Source organism: Taudactylus pleione, unplaced genomic scaffold (genome assembly GCF_031769625.1).
Source record: "Taudactylus pleione unplaced genomic scaffold, aTauple2 ptg000021l, whole genome shotgun sequence".
Lineage (NCBI taxonomy): Eukaryota > Metazoa > Chordata > Amphibia > Anura > Myobatrachidae > Taudactylus > Taudactylus pleione.
Window position 1 is genome coordinate 337792 of NW_028284423.1, and position 21320 is coordinate 359111.

At 39.9% G+C, this 21320-nt stretch overlaps 1 protein-coding gene across 3 annotated transcripts in view; it reads left to right on the forward strand.

Moving 5' to 3' along the window:
* Nucleotides 1-21320, forward strand: part of FBXW7 (F-box and WD repeat domain containing 7) — a 260641-nt gene that overhangs the window by 123581 nt on the left and 115740 nt on the right. The window contains exon 1 of one of the 3 annotated variants that reach the window (XM_088448234.1): nucleotides 11024-11298. The exons of the other annotated variants lie outside the window; for them this stretch is intronic. Coding sequence (XP_088304360.1) covers nucleotides 11119-11298 — 180 coding nt within the window. The 5' untranslated portion in view covers nucleotides 11024-11118. Of the gene's footprint in view, nucleotides 1-11023; nucleotides 11299-21320 lie in introns of those variants that run through there. 3 annotated transcript variants of the gene reach the window in all.

Below are 21320 nucleotides of genomic sequence, written 5' to 3' on the forward strand. Positions count from 1 at the left end.
ACGGTAGGCGTTCCCTTGGGAACGCCTCCGTCTGGCAGGCACGCCCCCGGCACGCCCACCAAAGGGGGCGTGCTGTCAGTCACCATCGACAGCACGCCCCCTTTGATGAGACACTCCGAGCGAAGGAAAGTCCTTCGCTCGTCGGGTCTCACGCATGCGCACGACGGAGCTCCCTCTGTCGTACGCATGCGCAGTGGGGACCATCGACCCACTTGCGAGCGGACTACCGCTCGCGAGTGGGTCTGAATGACCCCCAATATTTGCAGTGCTGACCCTTATTTTTTAAGACCTCTGCAATTCGCCCTTCCATGCTGTCACTCAACTTCTGGGCCACATACTGACTGATGGCCGCCCATTCTTGCCTAATCAATGCACACCCTGCACCATATATATATATATATATATATATACATATGTGTGTATATATATATATATATATATATATATAGATAGATAGAGATATATGTATATAGATATATATATATAGATAGATACTCCCCTCTCTTGCGGGAAAACTGCAAAATTTAGATGACAAAATGTAAGGATTCCCAGAACTTGTCTAAGCGCTAGTTGTGTGGTGGTACAATGTCTCCTCTGTGAGGTAGTGATCCTTCCTTCCTCATGGTAAAACCATGGCTATACACAGCTAAGCATTTCTTACCATTATAGCTACGTATGATAACTGGCTGCAGTTAATGGACTTGAATGCGATGATGCTGTTTTTGCATTACATATCCGTTAGCCTCTAGCAATAAGCTCCTGCATACTGTCACCTGTTATCTAGTAGAGCCACACATTCACCTGTGCTAAGCTGCATGTCCAGGTACATTTTGGGTACAGTTCTAGTGGACCTTCAGTAGCATTTAAAATAGGGGTGGGCAATAAGCACCCCCCGCCCAGCTGTTGTAGAACTACACATCCCAGCATGCCCTCCTGCAGTTTTGCTATTTGGCCTTGTTAAACCTGTTGCAATGCATGCTGGGATTTGTAGTTCAACAGAAGCTGGAGGGCTGCTTATTACCCACCCCTAATTTAGACCATTAGCAGGGAGTGCAGTGTGTGTGGCAACTGAATAGATGCTGCATGTGTTTCATGCCTATGGTGCTGGGGAATGTAGATTGCCCGACACACTCATGGACTGGTCCGTGTTATCTGTTGTGCCAGTGCCAATGGGCTACATTCTACATACACCCTTTTCTAAGTTTATTCATCGCAATAAATGTTTAATATTTTGGGCGGACATGATTAGGGGTTTTTATTACTGGCTGTTGCCCCCCGTGTTGCCTGGGAGTGTTCTCCCTCTCTCAGCTCCCCCTTGTTTTTCTCCTAATCTTACTCCATCTCTCGCCCCCTCCTCTGTCAGTGTCTCTGTATTCTTTTGGCACCCTTCCCACTCTTCCTTTTCCCTACTTATTGGGGGAATGCCGTAAAGCCCAGTTGCGCACATATCAGCCATTTCTGGTAGTGCTGACATCGCAAGTTATCCTTTGTAACCTTTATAGGGTGCAAGCGGGGAACTTTTTATACCAATGGATGTGGTGTGCCATTCTGGGATGGCAGATAGCGTCATGCACAGAATTGAATTCCACCCTTTCTCTATGTGGCGTGTGCCTTTGCCATTCTGTACTGTGATGGTTGATTTTAGGAAGAGTTTCTGGTATTTGATGATTATGTGAGGGAAATAACACGTGTTTACTTACTGAAACTCATTTTTAAGGGCAGGTTGTAAACTATTAATCCATATGCCACAATCCACTATATTATGTTATATTGCTGTACTTGTACGAGAATAATGTAAGGGTTGGGAGTGAAAAGTCTGTTTAAAAACTCAGTAGGGTGGTGAGATATAGGGGGAGAATTATCAAAGTTTGTAGAGATAAAGTACAAACCAACCAGCTCCTAATTGTCACTTTACGGGTTGAAAGAGTCTCCATGGACAGGAGACAAAACGCGTTGACATCACCCTGCTGTACAGCTCTCATCTGCCTTTACTAAGCGCTTTACACACGGATCCACCGGCTCCAGGCGCTGCTACTTAGTGGACATGTTGCCACTATTACAGACCACTGCTGGGTCCCCCCTGCTATTTCCAGCTTACCACTGTTAAGGGGATCACATTATCCAGCCGGCCGCCTGCTTTGTTATTTAGAAGGACTGCACGCTGACCTAAGCAACGCATAATATAGGTCAAATACCACCCTTGCTGGTACGCCAGCATCAGCCAGCACAACGGAATTAGCAGTGCCTATATTTACAAACTGCACTATATGAGAGAACTACCTCTGAGTACAAGTAAGAAAGGAGAAAATAAATGGATGAAATGTCTATTCATTGCACTATGAATGTTTGTTTTAACTATTTGAACTGTTTACATGAAGATTAATGGTGCGTACACACGGGACGATCGACAACGATAATAATATCTATCATCCAGCACATCACCAAGTCACCAACGACTATATCGATCAACGATTGCGGGTCCCTATAGTAACCTGGTCGATATCGACCAGGTTGGCCTGCATGCACGGGCGATGGACGATATCGATATCGTCCATACGTGCCCTCGCATCGCAGGTCGTTGGGCACCAAAAAATGCATGTAATTATCGATATGATCGATATCGTCATCGTTCATATCGTCCATTTTAATCGCACGCATCTTAACAGCAAGTGGTATATAGCTACACTGTTGCATACTTGAGAGAGAGCGCATCAAATACTACTATTGGAAGTGTTTTTAGTATTTTGTATGTACATTTCACTATGCAATATTAAATTATTTTGTTTGTGTTACATTTGAGCCTCGGGGTCAATCCAATTGTCCACGAAGGGTGCAAGTTGCCGTTGCCATGCTGTTAAAATGCCGAAACAGCACCTGACCTTGTGATCCGCTCCGAGGTCGAATTCACACAATTTTGTGCAAGTTCTGGCTGCTGTAAAGTGCAGCTATTGCCCCGATGACTCGCATCCGCCAGATCATCGCGGCTAATTGGATTGCGCCCTAAATTTTAAGACTGGGAAGCAGAACTGTCTGTTTAATTTCTATACACTTTTAATCTACCTAGCGCAGTGTTTCTTCTATTTTTTTTTCAAATTTCCTTATTTGTGACGTTTGCACAACTTCTCTACAATTGCTGCTGGCGGATCAATGAAAGCTTATTATATATTTTATATAAATGACTCAGACATTCTTTGAATTAAGAAATTAGTGGAGCGCTGGGAGTTCTGAGAAGTGATTCATCCACAACTCGTCCACTTTGATTCTGTGTTTGAATAATGACAAAAGCTGATTGGTTGGTATTTTATCGATCTCCAAGCTTTGATAAATCTCCCCCATATACTGTTGGTTTAAACTATCATAAATGACTTAAGTTGCACCCATCAAAATATGTAAATACCAAGTTTGTGAATAGCTGGTTGGGCACACAATCTAAATGTCAGGTGCAGCAATGGTTTGAACATATTCTAAGACTCCGGCATAAAATGTGACTTACTATAATATTATGGATACTATCATTACATCTTTGTCACAATAAGATCTATAAAAGAAAAATTATATATGTATTCCTTTAATTTTTTTATTTATATCTAAATCTCTTCATGAAAGTATTAGATGATGCAATTGCAATGGTGCCATCTAATGGCCTACATACGATCTATAGGAGACTGGAGATGTTTGTTATGCCAGAACACTGGCACTGACATAGGTGGGATGGGTGAGCGTTCACATTTACTGTTATTACATACTAACGTGATGCCATCATTTATCTCTTTTATATGGCTTTTATTGTACTTGTTGAATTTGCCTCATGTATAAGTTAATTCAGTTCTTTTGATGGAACACAATGTCATTCTGGAATGGCAAATCGCCTCCATCTACAGTACATTTCAAGCTTTGCTCACGCCCTTTAGGGGTGCACAGGAAAACTTGCAATACCGTGCCATAATTGGCCGATATACATGCGCTGCCACGCATCACAGCAATTCAAGGCAGCACATTGTGGTGCATTGAATTCCTCCATCAGTATTTTGGTGTGCTAGATGTCTTCGATGCTATTGTTATTGGTAAAGAGGCTTAGGTCACATGACCCTCTCCACAGATTGAGACATACTAAGAAGAGACACGTCATGTAAATATTTCCAAATACTGGTTCCTAAACGTTTGGACAATGGTACAGACGTGCACTTGAGCTGCTATTACTTTTATTATGCGCCATAAATAAAGGAGACTGGCTCACTATTAAGGTAATATGTTGTGGGTTTTGTTTTTTTTACTTTAGAATTGCAAGGGCAGAATAGTAATCACATAGCTGATATTAAGTGGGAGATGTATCACATTTTGTATAAGAGGACAAGCGGAGGTGTAACCCAGAGCAACTAATCACATTCTAGCGATCATTTATCTTGTACGCTCCACAAAATGATAGCTAGAACCTGATTGGTAGCTATAGATAACACCTACACTTGTGCTCTTCAGAAGGTTTGACACATTTTCCTGTCAGTCCCTGTGTGAAATAGTAAATCTGCAACATATCTGTCACAGTAAAATGGGTGTGTTGTGGGACAGCTGCCGGACCTGGATAATTGTAGTCTATTGCAGCTCTGCTGTCACTTTGTGTTAGGGCAGCTATATGAAATTATCGAGCAAGCGGACAGATTCTTTTTTGTGCGCTTGCCTTGAAGTTATACTGAGGGTTAAATCCTCATCTTCCTTAGGCAGTGAGTAGCTGCAGCTTGCAAAGTTATGTTTTATCTGATGTTCCTAGAAGTATTTAAAGACATTATAGAGCTCTCCCCAATGCACATTCTCTGATCTCCTCCTCTGACAGCTGCACAGAACTCTGTAAGCACATGCCATGATTGTCCATCTCAGATATTGGCAATCAGATGACATAGTTCCCATGTGAAACATGTACTGCTTATGTATCAGATGGCCTGATCTGTGCTGCTTATTGCATGCCAGAAGCCTTGATTACGTCTGCAGATATGTGGTGGTAGTTTGTGGTCAGACGCCACATGCAGCATTCGCTTGAGAAGCCTAAACCCATTCACTAACCAATCTACAACCACACTGAGTGTGCACTTCATCTTATTCCTGTATAATGCTCAGAGTCTCAGTACTCCTCTGCACTGGAGGAGCCGGTGCAGGACACTGGTGATAGGGGTAGACTTCATCAGTATCTGTTTTCTTAGTTTTGTATTTTAAATGCTTATACAGTATACATATTTCATTGCATCGTAAATATAATATACACCATGTCTGTTATTGTTAGTGATTTATCAGGTTGTATGCTACATGCGTCTTATACCAATGTAAAAACTGACCTGTTATCCGATCCCGATAATTCATGAATTTAATTAGCTAATTTCATTAATTATTATTATTATTATTATCCTTTATTTATATGGCGCCACAAAGGTTCCGCAGCGCCTTACACAGTACATAAATGAGCACACAAGAAAAACAGTTAATAGTAATACAAAACAATGCAGGACAAGGACAAGGTTATAAACTCAGCTGCAAAACACAAGCAGCAGGACATGAGCAACCAGGTGGTAGGTGCCATTGTAGGGAGTTAGGAGTAAATTATACTATAAGTAGGGGGAGGAGAAGCACGTGAGGATGAGGGCCCTGCTCGTGAGAGCTTACATTCTAAAGGGGAAGGGCAGACAGACAGGGGCGACACAGAGGGGTAGATAGTGAAGAAGGAGCATGGAGCAGTGGGTTAGGATATGTGCTGCGGAATGTGTGTGTATAAGATTAATTAGCTTCTTCTCTTTTATATAAAATGTGCCAATTTTCTTCAGGAGATACCTGTATATGTGGTTTTCACTGCTTTTCAGTACAAGTGCTTGCCCTTTATAGCTAATGAGGCCTGGCAGTGTAGCTCAATGTCACGCTATAAACTATGGTATGACCCTTCAGTGACAGGGGGACATTTAAGTATCCTGTTGCAAAAGAAAATAGTGGTGTTACCTATAGTAATAAAACAGGCTGTCAGTGCAATTTAGAAAATGAAAGCAAACCTTTAAGAAACTCATGTTTTACTTTTGTATCAACTTACACATTTAGCAACATGTGGTGACCGACATCTGTCCATGAATCTTATATCAGTCTGGTTGCCATGGTTACTCAGTGCGATCATGCCATGTGCAGTTTCTGCATGCACATACCAGTTACATTACTATAGACACACTTCTACCAAACCCCATTAGTGGATGCTGACATAAGTTACTATTCATCTACCCGTTTCACATACAGAGCAAAACCCTGGGTTATGGCTTGTGAACGTGCATCGACCTGGGTTTTGCTAAGTGTGAATGCAACCGACCAGGTCGAAGTCCCGGGTCCATGACACTGCTCTGTACCAGGGTCGGGGACTGAGACCCAAGAAATTCACGGGTTCATAAACCCATGTATTTCCCGGGTTGTCGGTCTGAAAGGGGTATCAGTCACAAGATTCTATTTTTGTGCATAGCATTACACATGAAAGTACTGTTATCCAATCAGTCAAGTAGTGAAAGGTTCCATTAGATCAAGTATGGAAACTGTCTGGCTCTGTTTCACAAGTAGATTGCTTTGCTCATTTACAAAGAAGCTGTACAAATGTGCCACATAGGGCCCAATTCAATAAGCCATGGTAAATTCTTTTTTTACTGCGTCTTGAATTAACGTGCATATCATGCGATAATTTAGCTTACTGTTCAATTGAAAAAGACTTATCCCGGTGGTCACGCAGTAATTCTGACTGGTAATATCCACATTAAGTATGGGGAAAAATGGGGAGAACGGCCTCTACCCCATAAAAGTGCAAATCAACATTGGATAACAGTATAGAAGTCTATAGATGGGCAAAAGCAAAGTATTTGGGGCTCTTAAACAATGTCAAATGGCTGATTTTTGCATTTTTTAATAACTTTGAAAAATTAATAGAAAACAAGTGTTTCTCAGCAAATGAATGATCTAGATGAATTTGTAATGCATAAAAATGTAAGTATATTTTCGTCATTTTAGCCACTTTTAAAAATGTTAAACACACACCTGCAAACTCCCACCTGCAAGTTAAAGCCTGTCCCATCAATACCACACCCCAATATACCTAACACCCCCATATAAGTGTCCCACATCTTTTAACCCATTATTCTGCATTTTGCTTTTCACCCCAAAAGATGTTGGAAATATTTGCCAAATTAAGCTAATTAAATGCTTCTAAGTGTCTAATTTGTGTGTGTGGGTGGCACATTTTTACCTTAAAATAGGGATTTTTCACAACTTTTCAACTGCTGTGTTAAGCCTTATGGAGAGTTTACACGGGTTAACATACATGGTGAATTGAATAGCAAAAAATTGTTTACCCTGCTTAGCTAACTTGCATTTACTCTCATTAACCCATAAAAGCGTGTTATCGAAGGTAATTGAATTCCCCCCCAGAGAGTCTCTTAACATGCTGTATCCTGATTGGTGATTTCAGTGAATCCAGGTATCCTGATAAGAGCTCTGCTGTCCCCATTTTTTTATTGTTTGCTTTTCAATTTTCAGCTATCTCTTAAATGATCCTGATAAGTTTTTTTTTCTTTTTCTTTTTCTATTGTCTTCTGGATAAGTGTGTAAGTGGATTTTAGGAGTTGTTTTTTAAGTGGAGCTTTAAGCTTTGTTGAGCTTGTCTTATAGATAACTAATGTTAAAACCCAAGTAAACATTTAGAATGTGGTTGAGGCCCGTGTGGGAGTCAACCAATCTGATGTAAACTGTATATGGGGGCTTTCACTAGATAATGATAATTGCTTTCTTAAGGAACACATGTTTGTAAGCAACATCATCTTTCCCAGAGCTGTAATCTGTGGAATGAGTAACCTACCTGTTGTCTATGTCATTCTTCACATAGTTCTGTGAGAAGGTGCTGCTGCAGCACAAACTCCTAATGAGCAGCTACATTCTTCAGGGGACAACTGTCCTTTCTCTGTCTTTCCCCTGTGTGCTCCAACAGCTGCTCAGCTTTACACAGCCACCAAACTGATCCACGGGACAGGCGCTCAGTATCTCAGAAATGTCCCAAAATGCCAGACTCTAACCATAAATGGCATAGCTGAAATAATTGCAGGCCTGTTTTATTAGCAGCGTGAAGATAGGTGTGCCATCTCTGCGGCATATTACATTATGTACCATAAAGAAACTTAGAGGATGCTGTGCAATGCAAAGAAATTGCAGAGACGCAGCCTACAGTGCCTTTCAAAAGTATTCACCACCCTTGGCTTTTTACCTTTTTTGTTACATTACAAACTGTAATTTATTTATTTTTTAAATCTGAATTTTATGTGATAGATTCTGCACAAAATAGTTAATTTGGTGAAGTGAAATGAGAAAATTTTATTTATATATATATAAATAAAAGAATCTTTATAGATTGCACATGCCAATGTTCAGAATGTTATCACCACCTTTGCTATGCAGCCCCTCAAAAGTTCTGGTGCAATCAAATACCTTCAGAAGTCACATAATTGGTGAAATGAAGTCCACCTGTGTGAAATCTAAGTGTCACATGATCAGTCAGTATAAACTCACCTTTTCTGAAAGGCCCCAGAGGCTGCAACACAACTAATGCTGGGCATACACGGCCAGATAAAATGCCTGTCAGACCGACAGAAATTTTATCTGGCCGGCTGCCAGCCGCAGATGTCGCCGGCTTACACTCTGAGATTTCTCTCACAGTGTATTCGGCAGACATCTGCGCTCTGCCCCCTGGGGGAGGAGACATTTCCCTGTTCCTTCCTTCCGTAGGAAGGAACACAGGAAATGTCTGTCTGTCGGCCGCGGCTGCCCGATGTGGCCGACAGTTTACTGGTAAATATCGCATCGGACGGGCATTCTGGACAATCTGGTATGCCCGACCGAGCAATATTTAACCCTCGGTCGCTCCCCCCCACACGCTACAATTATCGGGGCGATCCGCCGATATCGGGCGGATCGCCCCGATAATTGTAGCGTGTATGGCCAGCATAAGCAAGAGGCATCACACAATGAAGACCAAGGAGCTCTCCAAACAAGTCAGGGACAAAGTTGTTGAGAAGTACAATTCTGGGTTGGGTTATAAAAAAATATCCAAATCTTTGATGATTCCCCGGAGCACCATCAAATCCATCATCATCAAATGGAAAGAACATGGAACCACAACAAACCTGCCAAGAGAGGGCCGCCCACCAAAACTCACAGACCGGGCAAGGATGGCATTAATCAGGGAGGCAGCACAGAGACCAAAGGTAACCCTGAAGGAGCTGCAGAGTTCCACAGCAGAGACTGGTGTATCTGTGCTTGTAACCACAATAAGCCACACACTACATAGAGCTGGACTTTATGGAAGAGTGGCCAGAAAAAAGCCATTACTTAGTGATAAAAATAAGAAGACACAATTTGAGTTTGTCAAAAGGCATGTGGGCGCCTCCCCAAATGTATGGAGGGTGCTCTGGTCAGATGAGACTAAAATTGAACTTTTCAGCCACCAAGAACACCATCTCCACAGTGAAACATGGTGGTGGCAGCATCATGCTGTGGGGATGTTTTTCAGCAGCAGGGACTGGGAAACTGATTTGAGTCGAGGGAAAGATGGATGGTGCTAAATACAGGGATATTCTTGAGCAAAACCTGTTTGTCTGCCTGTGATTTGAGACTGGGACGGAGTTTCACCTTCCAGCAGGACAATGACCCGAAGCATACTGCTAGAGCAACACTCGAGTGGTTTAAGAGGAATTGGAATGGCCTAGTCAAAGCCCAGATCTCAATCCAGTTGAGAATCTGTGGTCAGACTTGAAGATTGCTGTTCACAAGTCAACGTTGTGAGGCAACAAAAAATGAAAAATGCAAAGGTTGTGAATACTTTTACAAGGCACTGTATATAGATTATGTAATACTAAATAAGTTACTTTAAAAGTTCTAAGCCTTATTTAATAGCAGAAATGTGACACTTCCAGTAGCTGGTTACGTGTTGCCCTCCTTAATGACTAATACTAAAGTCTTACATACAGTTATCTTTACTAACTCTGTATTGTATAATAAATACTTTATATTTAGCAGTAAAACACAGTCCTGTACATATAATTTTTTTTTTATCCTGTGATGAATAGTTTTCAGTAGTATGTATCCCTTTTTATTGTGGTGTTTCCCTAACTTGAACTATACATATTATAAGTACATTTGAGAAAATAAGAGGTTAAAGGGGGGCAAACTGTGCTTTCTGACTTCAACCACAGGAGGGCAGCAGAAGCTAAGAGTATGTAGCTGCATATATGTTTCTCTATTTAATCAAAGCTGGATTTGGATTGATTTTTATATTTCTTCCACCTTTTCAATTATGAAAGAAGGTCATAAAATCAATTTGCTGCACAAATACTTATTAACGTGGCAAGAATCCGGTATCAAGTTGCAAAGTTATAAATGTTGTTGCACAACCGCAGTGTTATATCTTAGTTCTTAATTAAGAAAAAAAATCTGCAAAGCAAAAGCCGTCAGAAAACTATATTTCTGTAAATGTTAGTATTGGAAGGTTTGCGTCTTTGAAGACATCCATTACCTCTATCCTCACCCTGTAAATACATCTGCATTCCTACACTAAGTGGTGAAATCTTAAAGTTTTTACACAGCTACAGATTGACATTCCGCTTTAGATGTTGTTATTTAAAAAAAATAGACAAAAGAAGCATCCTACTATTTTTTTTTTTTTTTTTTTAAATACATTTTGGCAGATTTTGAAGTTTCACATCTGTGATATTTATTTCAGCATTATGTATTTTTTTTTGTAGGTAACCCTTTATTTATCCCCATACGTAAGAGTTCCAGTAGAAAGCACACTTTCCAGTATGAATGGAGAAGGTTCTGCACATAAATTGCTCTGCTCTTGGCATGGGAGGGGAGGGGCTACCAGCTGTTTGAATGACAGGAGCAGTCTGCTCCTCATTTGGCGTTTATAATTCCTTGCTATACTGGGATATCATGCTCTTCAGCAAGCCTCACATAGGTCAGTACTTCACAGAGACAGCTTGAGGAGAGAAGGCCTTGGGAGTTAGAGACCCTCTTTGGGCTCATCTGAACAGGAAGCCATCAGATGATGAATATGAACAGTTCTGTATGTTAGCATCAGAAAGTCACTTTGCGACAAGGATGTCAGTGTCTGAAAAAGCTGCCCTAAACTATGATTTGGTCCCCATCGATCTTACAAGTGTTAAAGAAAGATTGCCACCCCAAAGTGTGATGAAGACTTTTTGCATTAGCATCATTGCCCATGGCCTGCCTTTTTGCCGTAGACGTGTAAGTACCAAGCTTGAATTTGGGAATGCGTCCCATCACAAATCTGTTAGTTTGGGGTGAAGTACTTAGTACTGTCCCTTTACGTCTCACCCGCAAAGATCTTTTTATGATGCCTGCTGGTGTATGCTGATCTAGAGCTCATTCCATTTTTCTAAATATTTTTCCGATTGGGCAGATATACTGTGAAAGTGCTTTGCGAATGTTTGATAGATCACTTTGAGTATAAAATGTATATCGTTGAGATTTCCACAAGCTGGACGAGCGCTCTGGTTAACCTCGTAACAGCTGGTGTAAATAAAAATAGCAAGTCGCTATGGAACGCTGGCGATATAGTTTAAATATAGATAATCCTGAGCACTTCATCCGGGGCTTTGTACCGTCATTACCAATATTACCCTTTGCTCTAATGTTGAAACATTACGCAGTAAAGTTTCTATGTGTGAACAATCCACTTTTGGCTCTGTATATGTCACTTGTTGCAGTACATGACTATTATATTGTGTTTTAAGATCAGTCTTTCCTGATTATAATGCTACAACAAGCACTGCTTTCACCAGTGTCTTGTTTGAGCAAATGATAGAGAGTTAACATTCCATCTGCTTTGGAGGAAATCATGTCCTTGACGTTCTGTCGTTATGTGGGCCCAATGCGAAGTATTCACTTGTACGATTTTTTCGGCAGAAATGTCATAAATTATAGAAAGGTTAGAGGGGAAACACATGTTCAGAATATATAGAAATACGCATTATTATGTTTCAGCACTTCTTACTGGTATATATTAAGTCCAGGCTTGTCCTGAAGTAACTAGTATGTTCTGCACGGAGAGTATCATGGCACTTTCATTTTGAAGGTCTGCATCAATGTTATACAAAGATCTACACCTCTGTTATTACACAGGGGAAAAGAATGTTTTCAACTTTAGTATGTAGTTCTCCTGATATGAGCGTCTTTGTATAATGCTGTGTAGTACATTCACTAATGCCTGTGATTAGGGATCTGCATATCTGAAACGGGTTAGCAGCATGTCCTCAAGTCCCCTCTGCCTTTAATCTCACTTTTAATGCTACCTCCAGTGTTGTGATCCCTGGGTAAGAAGTTTACGCTTTGTCCATGGCTATTACTGGCCGGCTATGACTCAGCAAGCCTCCTCCCACGTGGCTTACCCGGCCCAAGCAGCACTTACAGAACATAAATCCAGAGTCTTTTCATCTAGATCAAATTAACTGATTTCACTTTACTGCTTATATATTGCTTTGCCTTGGCCTCACCAGTTGTGTTTAGTTGCTGTTTTGTATTTTTTTTTTTTTTTCACCAACAAAATCCCAGCAGTATATACAGAGGTGCGCAAATTAGACTCAAACAAGAAATGTAAAACTTTAAAAAGTTTTAAAAATGTAAAAAGTCACACTTTTTCTATGAAACTCTTTTATGGACATACTGTTTACAGCTATTAATACTTTGTATGATCTCTTTCGTTGCTTATGTTGATACATTTTGGCTGCTGTTCCTGAGAGTGTCACAGTTTCTTTTGATGTCTTCATCCCTATGACATATTCGGATACGTTCTTCTATGATGCCAGTCTTGGTGGTGACAATACCTCATTGCATTGCAAAACCGTTTTCCTGTCAAGTTTGTGGCCAGTAAATCAGGAAAACTATGAAATGTAAAAATCTGGTGTTGAGTATAATTTACACACCTCTGTATACTGGTTCTTAGCCCGGAAGATGTATGATAGATTTATAATAGTTATTTAGTGTATATTTTGAATAAAATAAAGTAAATTCCAGTCAGGTCTGCAAATGTCTTTTTTTTTTTTTTATTGTGAGTGTTGTCACACCATACTGGCAGCATAAAAGTACTTTTTGAATGTATATGAAGGGTTCTTATTTGTGTCTCCATTATGGAAGTCTTTCACTGTGTTGTATGACAATTTCAAGTTGTTTTAAGAAACTGTGTTTCATGTTGCAGTCGTTAGCCACTTTTTTGGTTTGCTTTTTTATTTTTATGTTGATTGTTTCACATAGCACTCATGCTCCGTAATATATTCTTTATTAAAATGGTGTCTATGCAGTCATGTCATTGCACTTTTTACTTTTTGCTTTTAACATAATTCAGTTATAAAGTGACTTGGACACTTTTTCTTTTGGTTTTTCTCTGACCTATTTGTTATCTCCTTGGCTGGTATAAAACTGCAATAAAAGCCATGGCGTGCATAATTTATGCTTCATTACATTTCACAATTTGGAGACATAAATTAGAGGTTGCACTAACCATTTAGAAAATGTCTGGAGTGTGATGATCGGAGGTAAAAATACTTTCGTTATGGTATCTGTCTGTTCAGCTCTGGTTCATCTTGTGTATTAGTTATATTGAGCGTCCATCAGGCTGATGACTATACATGGTCATAGGGCACCAGGCCTGCTATCTGAATTTTGTAGGTCATTACATGGAACAGTAAGGTGGAATAAATAAGCTCTGTTATTATAGGCGCTGCAGTCATCTGCTATTGTAAATGGATATATCTATATCAGTCTTCATACAATATTATGCAGTATCATATGGGCTACATTTATTTTAACATTTTGAAGCCTACAATATTATGTACTGCTTGCATTCATGTTGTTACTTATTAGTAGTTTTTATCTATTTTTGTTTTGTTGGGAGGTTACCTTTATAGTACACATAAAGCAGGTGATTTTATTTACCTATGTACATGTTGTAATAAGGTAATGCAGGTGCATAACTTAAAGCATACAGCCATGCAATCTCCTTAGTAAAACATTAGAAGTAGAGTGGGTCATGCTGAAAAGTTTAATGACTTTCCACTTTGTACTATCATAGGACAGTTCGTCAAATTTGTGCCCTGTTAGAGCTGCCCCTGTAAACTGTTAGTGTGAAGTGGAAACATCTAGGAGCAATAGCAGCTCAGCAGTGAAGAGGTAGGCCGCACATGCTGACAGAATGGTACCACTGAGTGCTAAGTTACGTCCCTACTGAGTACCAAACTGCCTCTGGAAACGACGCCGACACAAGAACTGTGCGCCTGCCATGGTGTACCATTTCCATCCAACTCTGGAGCAGCGAAATTCATTCCCTGGATTGACAAGTTGCACATGTCCACTATCTGGCAAGTCTGACAGATGAATCTGAGTTCAGTGGATGCCAGGAAACCGCTTCCTAGCTGAATGCATACTGCCTACAGCAGGGGTCTCTTCAACCTTTGGCCCTCCAGCATGCCCTGCCACCGTTTTGATATAACAGCATGCTAAAACTGTGGCAGGGCATCCTGGGATCTGTAGTTCCACAGCAGCTGGAGGGCCAAAGGTTGAAGACCCATGGCCTACAGTAAGGTTTGGTGGATGATTTGGTCAGCATATTGACGGGCTAGCAGGAGCTATGAGTAACCTTTCAATTATCTAGCCCCCCAATATATGGGGCATCATTTGCTTCTGCCAAAGCAAACTGATTTTCCATTTGTTGGGAGCCTCCCCGGCTGGCGCTACCAGGTTTTATTTGACCAATTAACAATAATCTCACAGGGGTGAATTTTATTATTGTTACATGTATTCCTGGTGCTCATGCTTTCCTAAGAACTCTGCTCCTGGTATTGCACCAAGTGCTCAAGTTCTACTTTCTGAACTGTTCGTTTTAAACATAAAAGATGTGGTTTCCAAAGGATGTTTGGGGAAATTAGGATTCAATGTCTATTCCACAATGAGGATTATCCGAACATCATGTTGTTTTTCTGTTTTCGCACATGGATATACTGCAAAAGTTTATTATAAAACAAAATAAAAAATTAGATATAGTTGTGTTAAACACATTGACAGTTTTTATGCAAAATGCAGATTGTTACAACTTCAGACAGTAATTAAAAACCTCCATATCCATAACACATTTTAATGAAAGTGGTTTTAAATGAAGAAATAGATTGAGCTGGCAGTGCAGTTAATCTGTTCAGTCATTGGATTTATCTTTAATTAATAGAATGTACATCTTTGATTGCCGAGCTGGATTTCTCTTCCCAATTACCATTAATAATTGTTTTCCTTTCTCCAAATTGGTTGTTATAATATTTTCTTGCCATTTTGTATTAACTATTTTAAGTAAAGCTAGGTACACACTTGTGCAGTCACACTTTCTATGCCATTTTACTTTCAATTTTTTTCTTCTGTTGAGAAGCCCCAATCACAGTGCCGATACATGCGTACACACCTATACAATCTAACTTGCAATCTTCGACCGCCACTGGTCTGAAGACGCATGAAAGCAGCATACAGTAGTGAGATCGGCGGGCGTTGTGTGCACAGCGCCTGATTCAGAGATGTAAAATGTACATCTCTGTACACCTCAGCTGCGATTTCATATGCTACGTAAGTGTGATTGTTTGAAAAATAGCACCCTCCCATAACAGTACTGAGACGCCCATCGGAGCCATGGCAAACAGCACCACAACTGCGTACACATTTGCAACCCATATGCACGTTCCGATAATGGATGCAATAGGGTTACTCACATTGGTGATTATCGAAGAATATTGGGGCATGGGCGCCTGGACATCTTTTGTGCATTGGGGACTGCAAATGTCTGCTGCGACCCACGCTCAAAACATCACAGGTCCGCCTGCAATTTGTTGACCCCTCTCTGCAATTCCTTCCCCAAACGGTGCCTTCCTGTCAATCACACTGTGATCCCTGAAGGTATGTGTGTGCGCGATTGCAGAGGGGACTTGGCACATGCGCATTTAGAAGCAGTTCACTGATAAAATCGGAACAACGTACATCTTTGAATCAGGCTCACACTTCACTTTTGGTCCTATATCGCACCATTAAATAGGATGAAAATTAAGCTACACATAAAACCTGATCTTTCAATGTGACCAGTTTTCTTCCATCAAAACCTGATTGAAGGTGAGTACACTCTCTTAAGAGAGAGTACTCTTGGGCTGGGGATCGAAAGAACGGCCCGACCTTTGTATAAGTGTGTACCTAGCTTAATGTGTATGTGTATATTTTCCTATGATTACTCTGTACAGTGCTTTTATGTTGGCACTGTATAATTTAAATGGGAATAATGTACATTTTACTTTATAATGTGCTATTCTGTCACTGGACATATGAGTGTTATTACTGCTTTCCTAATATGTTATGGCATAATTACACACCAAATAGTGATCATTTTTCTGTTTTCCTTCATATGAGGAAGGTAACAAGACCTCTCATTGTGTAAATTTATTCAACTCTTACATATTCATATAATCAGTAGTATGGCATTAGTGCAGCTCATTTTTCCACATAGTCCCCATACTTGTTTAAGCATTTGTTTCAACGGTACACCAAGGCATCTATCCCGGCATAGAAGAAAGCAGTGTTACGCGACTGAAGCCAGGACATGACGGCTTGCTGATCTTCACCATCTGTTGTGAATCACCTCCTACCCAGGTGCTTCTTCAATGGGCCAAAGAGAAGTAAATGACTCTGTGCCAGGTCAGGGCTGTAGGGAGGATGGTCCAGTACCTCTGAATAGTATCTGTCTTTACAACTCATGTGTGCGGTTGGCTGATTGTAGCTTGGCGTTCTCATGCAGCAATACAGCACCTACTAGCAGCAACCCAGGTTGTTTGTCGACTAATTGCCCTCCGCAACCAGCTCAATGTGTCACAATATTGGACAGCATTCACAGTATCTCCCTTGGTGAGGAAATTAACAGAGAAGTCCATGCCCTTGTGCTCCCAAAACACGGTCACCATGACTTTCATTGCTGATGGAGTTGTTTTGAATGTCTTTGCAGATGGGGACGATGCGTGTTTCCATGTCATGAATGCTTGCTTCGTTCTAGGTGTCAGATGATAAACCCACTTTTCATTGGCAGTTACAGTATGCTGCAAGAACTGCAGTCTGTCCTCATGATACCACTTCAAGTGCACCAGAGACGATCCCTTCCTATTGGTTTTGTGAATGTCTGAGTGTTGCTTCAGTACCCAGCGTGAACACTTTTTCCTGTACCCCAGTTGCTCATGAACGATATTGTGCCCACTGAGATGTTTAGTTCATCAGCAATATAACGAACTTGAATGCATCTGTCCTCCTGAATCAGACCTTCAATGTAGCACTTTTGTCATTTGTGGTGGACGTGTCTGGCTGGCCGGATTGTTGCTCATCTTAAACGTCTTTCCATGTTTAAATAAAAGGCAGTGCACCAAAATTGTTTCCGTGACATGACACAATCACTGTACACCTCAAAGAGTCAGCAATAATTTTCAGCTGCTGTTGTGCCCTTTAGATGGCAGAAATGTAATCACACTGCACACCTCAATGTTTTACCATGTTTCTGCCAGCCCCGCCATCTTACTACTCAGGTTGGAACAGTATGATTGATATGAGGCCCATTCTAATGGCCGCAAGGGGAGGCAGTGGTCTAGCTGCTCTGGCCTGACTGGAAATTAGAATGAAATAGAGAACATTACACACGTGAGAGGTCTTGTTAGCTTGCTTATTGAACCACCCTTGTATATTCATGTATTATTGTATTGTCATAAAAAATGTTTACATACATAATAGATAATTCATTTCTAGTAGTGTCAGGCATAACGGATATTGTCGTGGTGATTTTAATTTCCTGATCGTGGTAGCAGATACACCTGTCAGGATCTGGTGTAGAGTTAGTATTGGGTAACATCAACTGATCCTATTTTTAATTACTGTTTTACATTCTGTTTCACAATTTATATCGCACTATATACTAAATGGGGGCTATCAAAGCTGACTACAATTCTGAATTTTATATTTTTATCCCATATAGTTTTTGATTTATAAGGGTTTGAAAAAGTAAAAGAAAACCTGCAAATTTTTTTGCGTGAGCCAGGTTTGATAAATTAAAAAAAAAAAGGAAATAATTATTTAACGGAACAGTCTTTAACATTGAAAACCAAAAAAACAAAACACAATTTTCAAAAAAAGGAAATTTTCTAAAATTGCCAGCCCAACAAGGTTTTTGAAGTGTTTTTTTTAAATATTTATATTAAATTTTGTCTCAAACGTTCTTTAACCTTGGAGACAGCAACATTTAATGGTGCAATTCTAATTAGTAAGAATTTCTCTTTCACTTCCCTTCCACTGCTGACTTCTTACCCCTGTGCTGATGCCATTTTGCGAATTTAGTGCTTGTTGCATTCTAACATCAATAAGATTTTTTTTTTATGCAGAAACCACATAAATTATAAATTATACCTTGTTATATTTTTTTAAGAACACTTTATATATATATATATATATATATATTTTTAAATATATATATATTTTTTTGTTAAAGTACCCACACAGCTGATAAAATGTAATTTTCACTATTTGCTAAACTTCATCCAAAAAAAACGTCTTATCAGATGGGAGTGGTACACATTCTGTTTGTGTGTGTGTGTAACATTAATGATAAGTGGAGCGAAGTTAAGAGATGATATTGGATGACTGATGACATTTGAGTGATTTTAAAGGATGCCTACCTGTAGCAAAACTATTGTGTATACCTGCAACAACAGAGTGCCATTTAGTTGAATGGTGACCACTGTCCAGGTACTGATCAGTTAAAGGAACAGCTGATGAGCAATTTAGAATCGGGGATGATAGAAGGAGCACAAACTGTGGGTATCAGTGAGAGATGCAGTTTTGAATCATTTACTGAAAGCGCTATAGATTTTGTCAGTACTTTCTGTGAATATCATTAAAACATAGTCTTTTACAGCTCAGCAAACTGCATACTTCAATTATATAAAAGTAAATGTTAAAGTGAATGAGGCTGTCCTCAGTTCAGGCTTCTCAGAAGACAACCCTTTTGTGGTGCAGGATGAAGCTCAGTCCTTTTATCTGAGCAACGATCAAGGACGATACATTACATTGCAGTCTATTACAGGGAGCCAGATGAAATGATGTACAAATGTTTTGTGTTCACTTCTTTTGATACATAATACGGTAGCTGCACACTTGTTTCAAAGACAGCTGATTTCAGTCCTCAAGAACAATGTCATACCAACATTGCAGAGGGTTTTCTACTCTTCTGATGGGTCAGCTGCTACAAGAACAGAAAAACTCTTCCATCCTTTGTCACCACAAACAGGACTTTGTTGTGGATGCAGAATAGATGGGACAGGTGTTTTTAAGCTTGCAGATGGGAGTTACAGGTGTTTTTTTTTTTTTTTTTAACATACTTTTAAAAGTGGCTAAAACTGACTTAAAGGCTCTTATTGTATTTGATATTTACTCACCAATGGTTCTGGACATATTGGCCATATGTATGACCACATTTATGTACATTGTATATTTCTGTATACGACTACGAACATGTTTGTTTTTCCTATTTTGCTGTCATATATTATTATTTTTATATATTATATTTAATATTTGTTAATTGATGTGATCGAATAAAATGTGATTTTTAAAAAAAAGTGGCTAAAAATTACACAAAAATTAACTTACAGGCATTTTTATTTACACCAAATTAATATAAAACATTTATTTACTGAAAAACACTTGCCTTCTATAATTTTTTACTGTTAAAATATAAACATCCATTTGACACCTTTTAAGGACCCCAACTAATTTGCTTTTGGACACTTATAGACTCGTATACTGTTATCCAATATTTATTTGCATTATTTTTTGGGGTACAGACTAATTTGCCTATTTTTTCCCACTGCGCAAATGCAGGGATAAGCCTATTTCAATTGAATTGTGCGTTAAGGAGGAACGCACATACCCGCTGTAATCAACATTATCACAAGATAAGTGTGTTAAGTCAAGGCTAATTGAGTCTGCCCCTATAAGTTACAAATTTACTATAGTAAACAACATTGGAGCTGATTTAGAGTTAAGGCAAATCTGGTGCAATTTGCACCTGGAAAAACCATTCTGTATTGCAGGGAGGAAATCAAAAATGTACAATGTAATGTAAAGTTGTTATGGAGGCATAGACTAGCCTAACTCTAAAATGTAGGGTAAAAATAGAGCTTACCGATATGTGCATGCAGCATGCACAATAATGCATTATTTTCACTGCAAGAAAAAAAGTGCTTGCACACCTTGCTGCGTGGTTTGTTCCCCTTGCTGCGTGGTTTGTTCCCCTTGCTGCGTGGTTGGTTCCCCTTGCTGCGTGGTTGGTTCCCCTTGCTGCGTGGTTGGTTCCCCTTGCTGCGTGGTTTGTTCCCCTTGCTGCGTGGTTTGTTCATAAAGTGCAATTTGTACCAACTCTAAATCAGGGCCATTATTAGTACACAGCCTATTCCCTGTACCACTACCAACATGCCTGTACATGTGTTAATGTGATGATATTCATGTAAGAGGTTATTAGTTTGAAGCTGGAGTCGGTACAGATCTACTATCCCACAGCCCTGTCCTACACTACATACTAATAGCCCTACTTTGGATCATATATTCATTTAGATTCTAAATTTAGAGCCCACTCATCTGGAGGCACCCCAGGATCCTCCATTATAGGACAACAAGGATCAGCATTCCCTCTATCTACTGATACCATACATGCCTCTCAGAACCGTGATACACAAAATGGATGTTTGTGTATCACTATTCTGTAGTGTATATGCAGTGCCTTGCGCTTGCTTACATTGTGATTTCAGTTTTGAAAGGCTGTTGTACCTTAAATATGCTTTATGGGGGGCATCCACTACAAGATCTGAAAACGACTGCACGATTACGACATTGTAATCGTACAGTCGTTTGTCAGTCGTGTGATGTGCCTGCACTGAACGAGCAGACGTTCAGTGCAGGGTCATCCATCATCTGGAAACATGCTGAGCCTGACGATATCGTCAGATTGACCAGCATGTTTGCTCGATGATGGATGTCTAAACGATGTCTAAAAGACCAAATTTTCAAACGATGTTTGAACGATTATCGAACGATTTTAATGTTATCGTTCAACTTTATCGTCTAGTGGATACCCCCTATATGTCTTTTATACTTGATCAACTGATTACCAGAAAGCAAAATGATATAAATAACCTAGCAATACT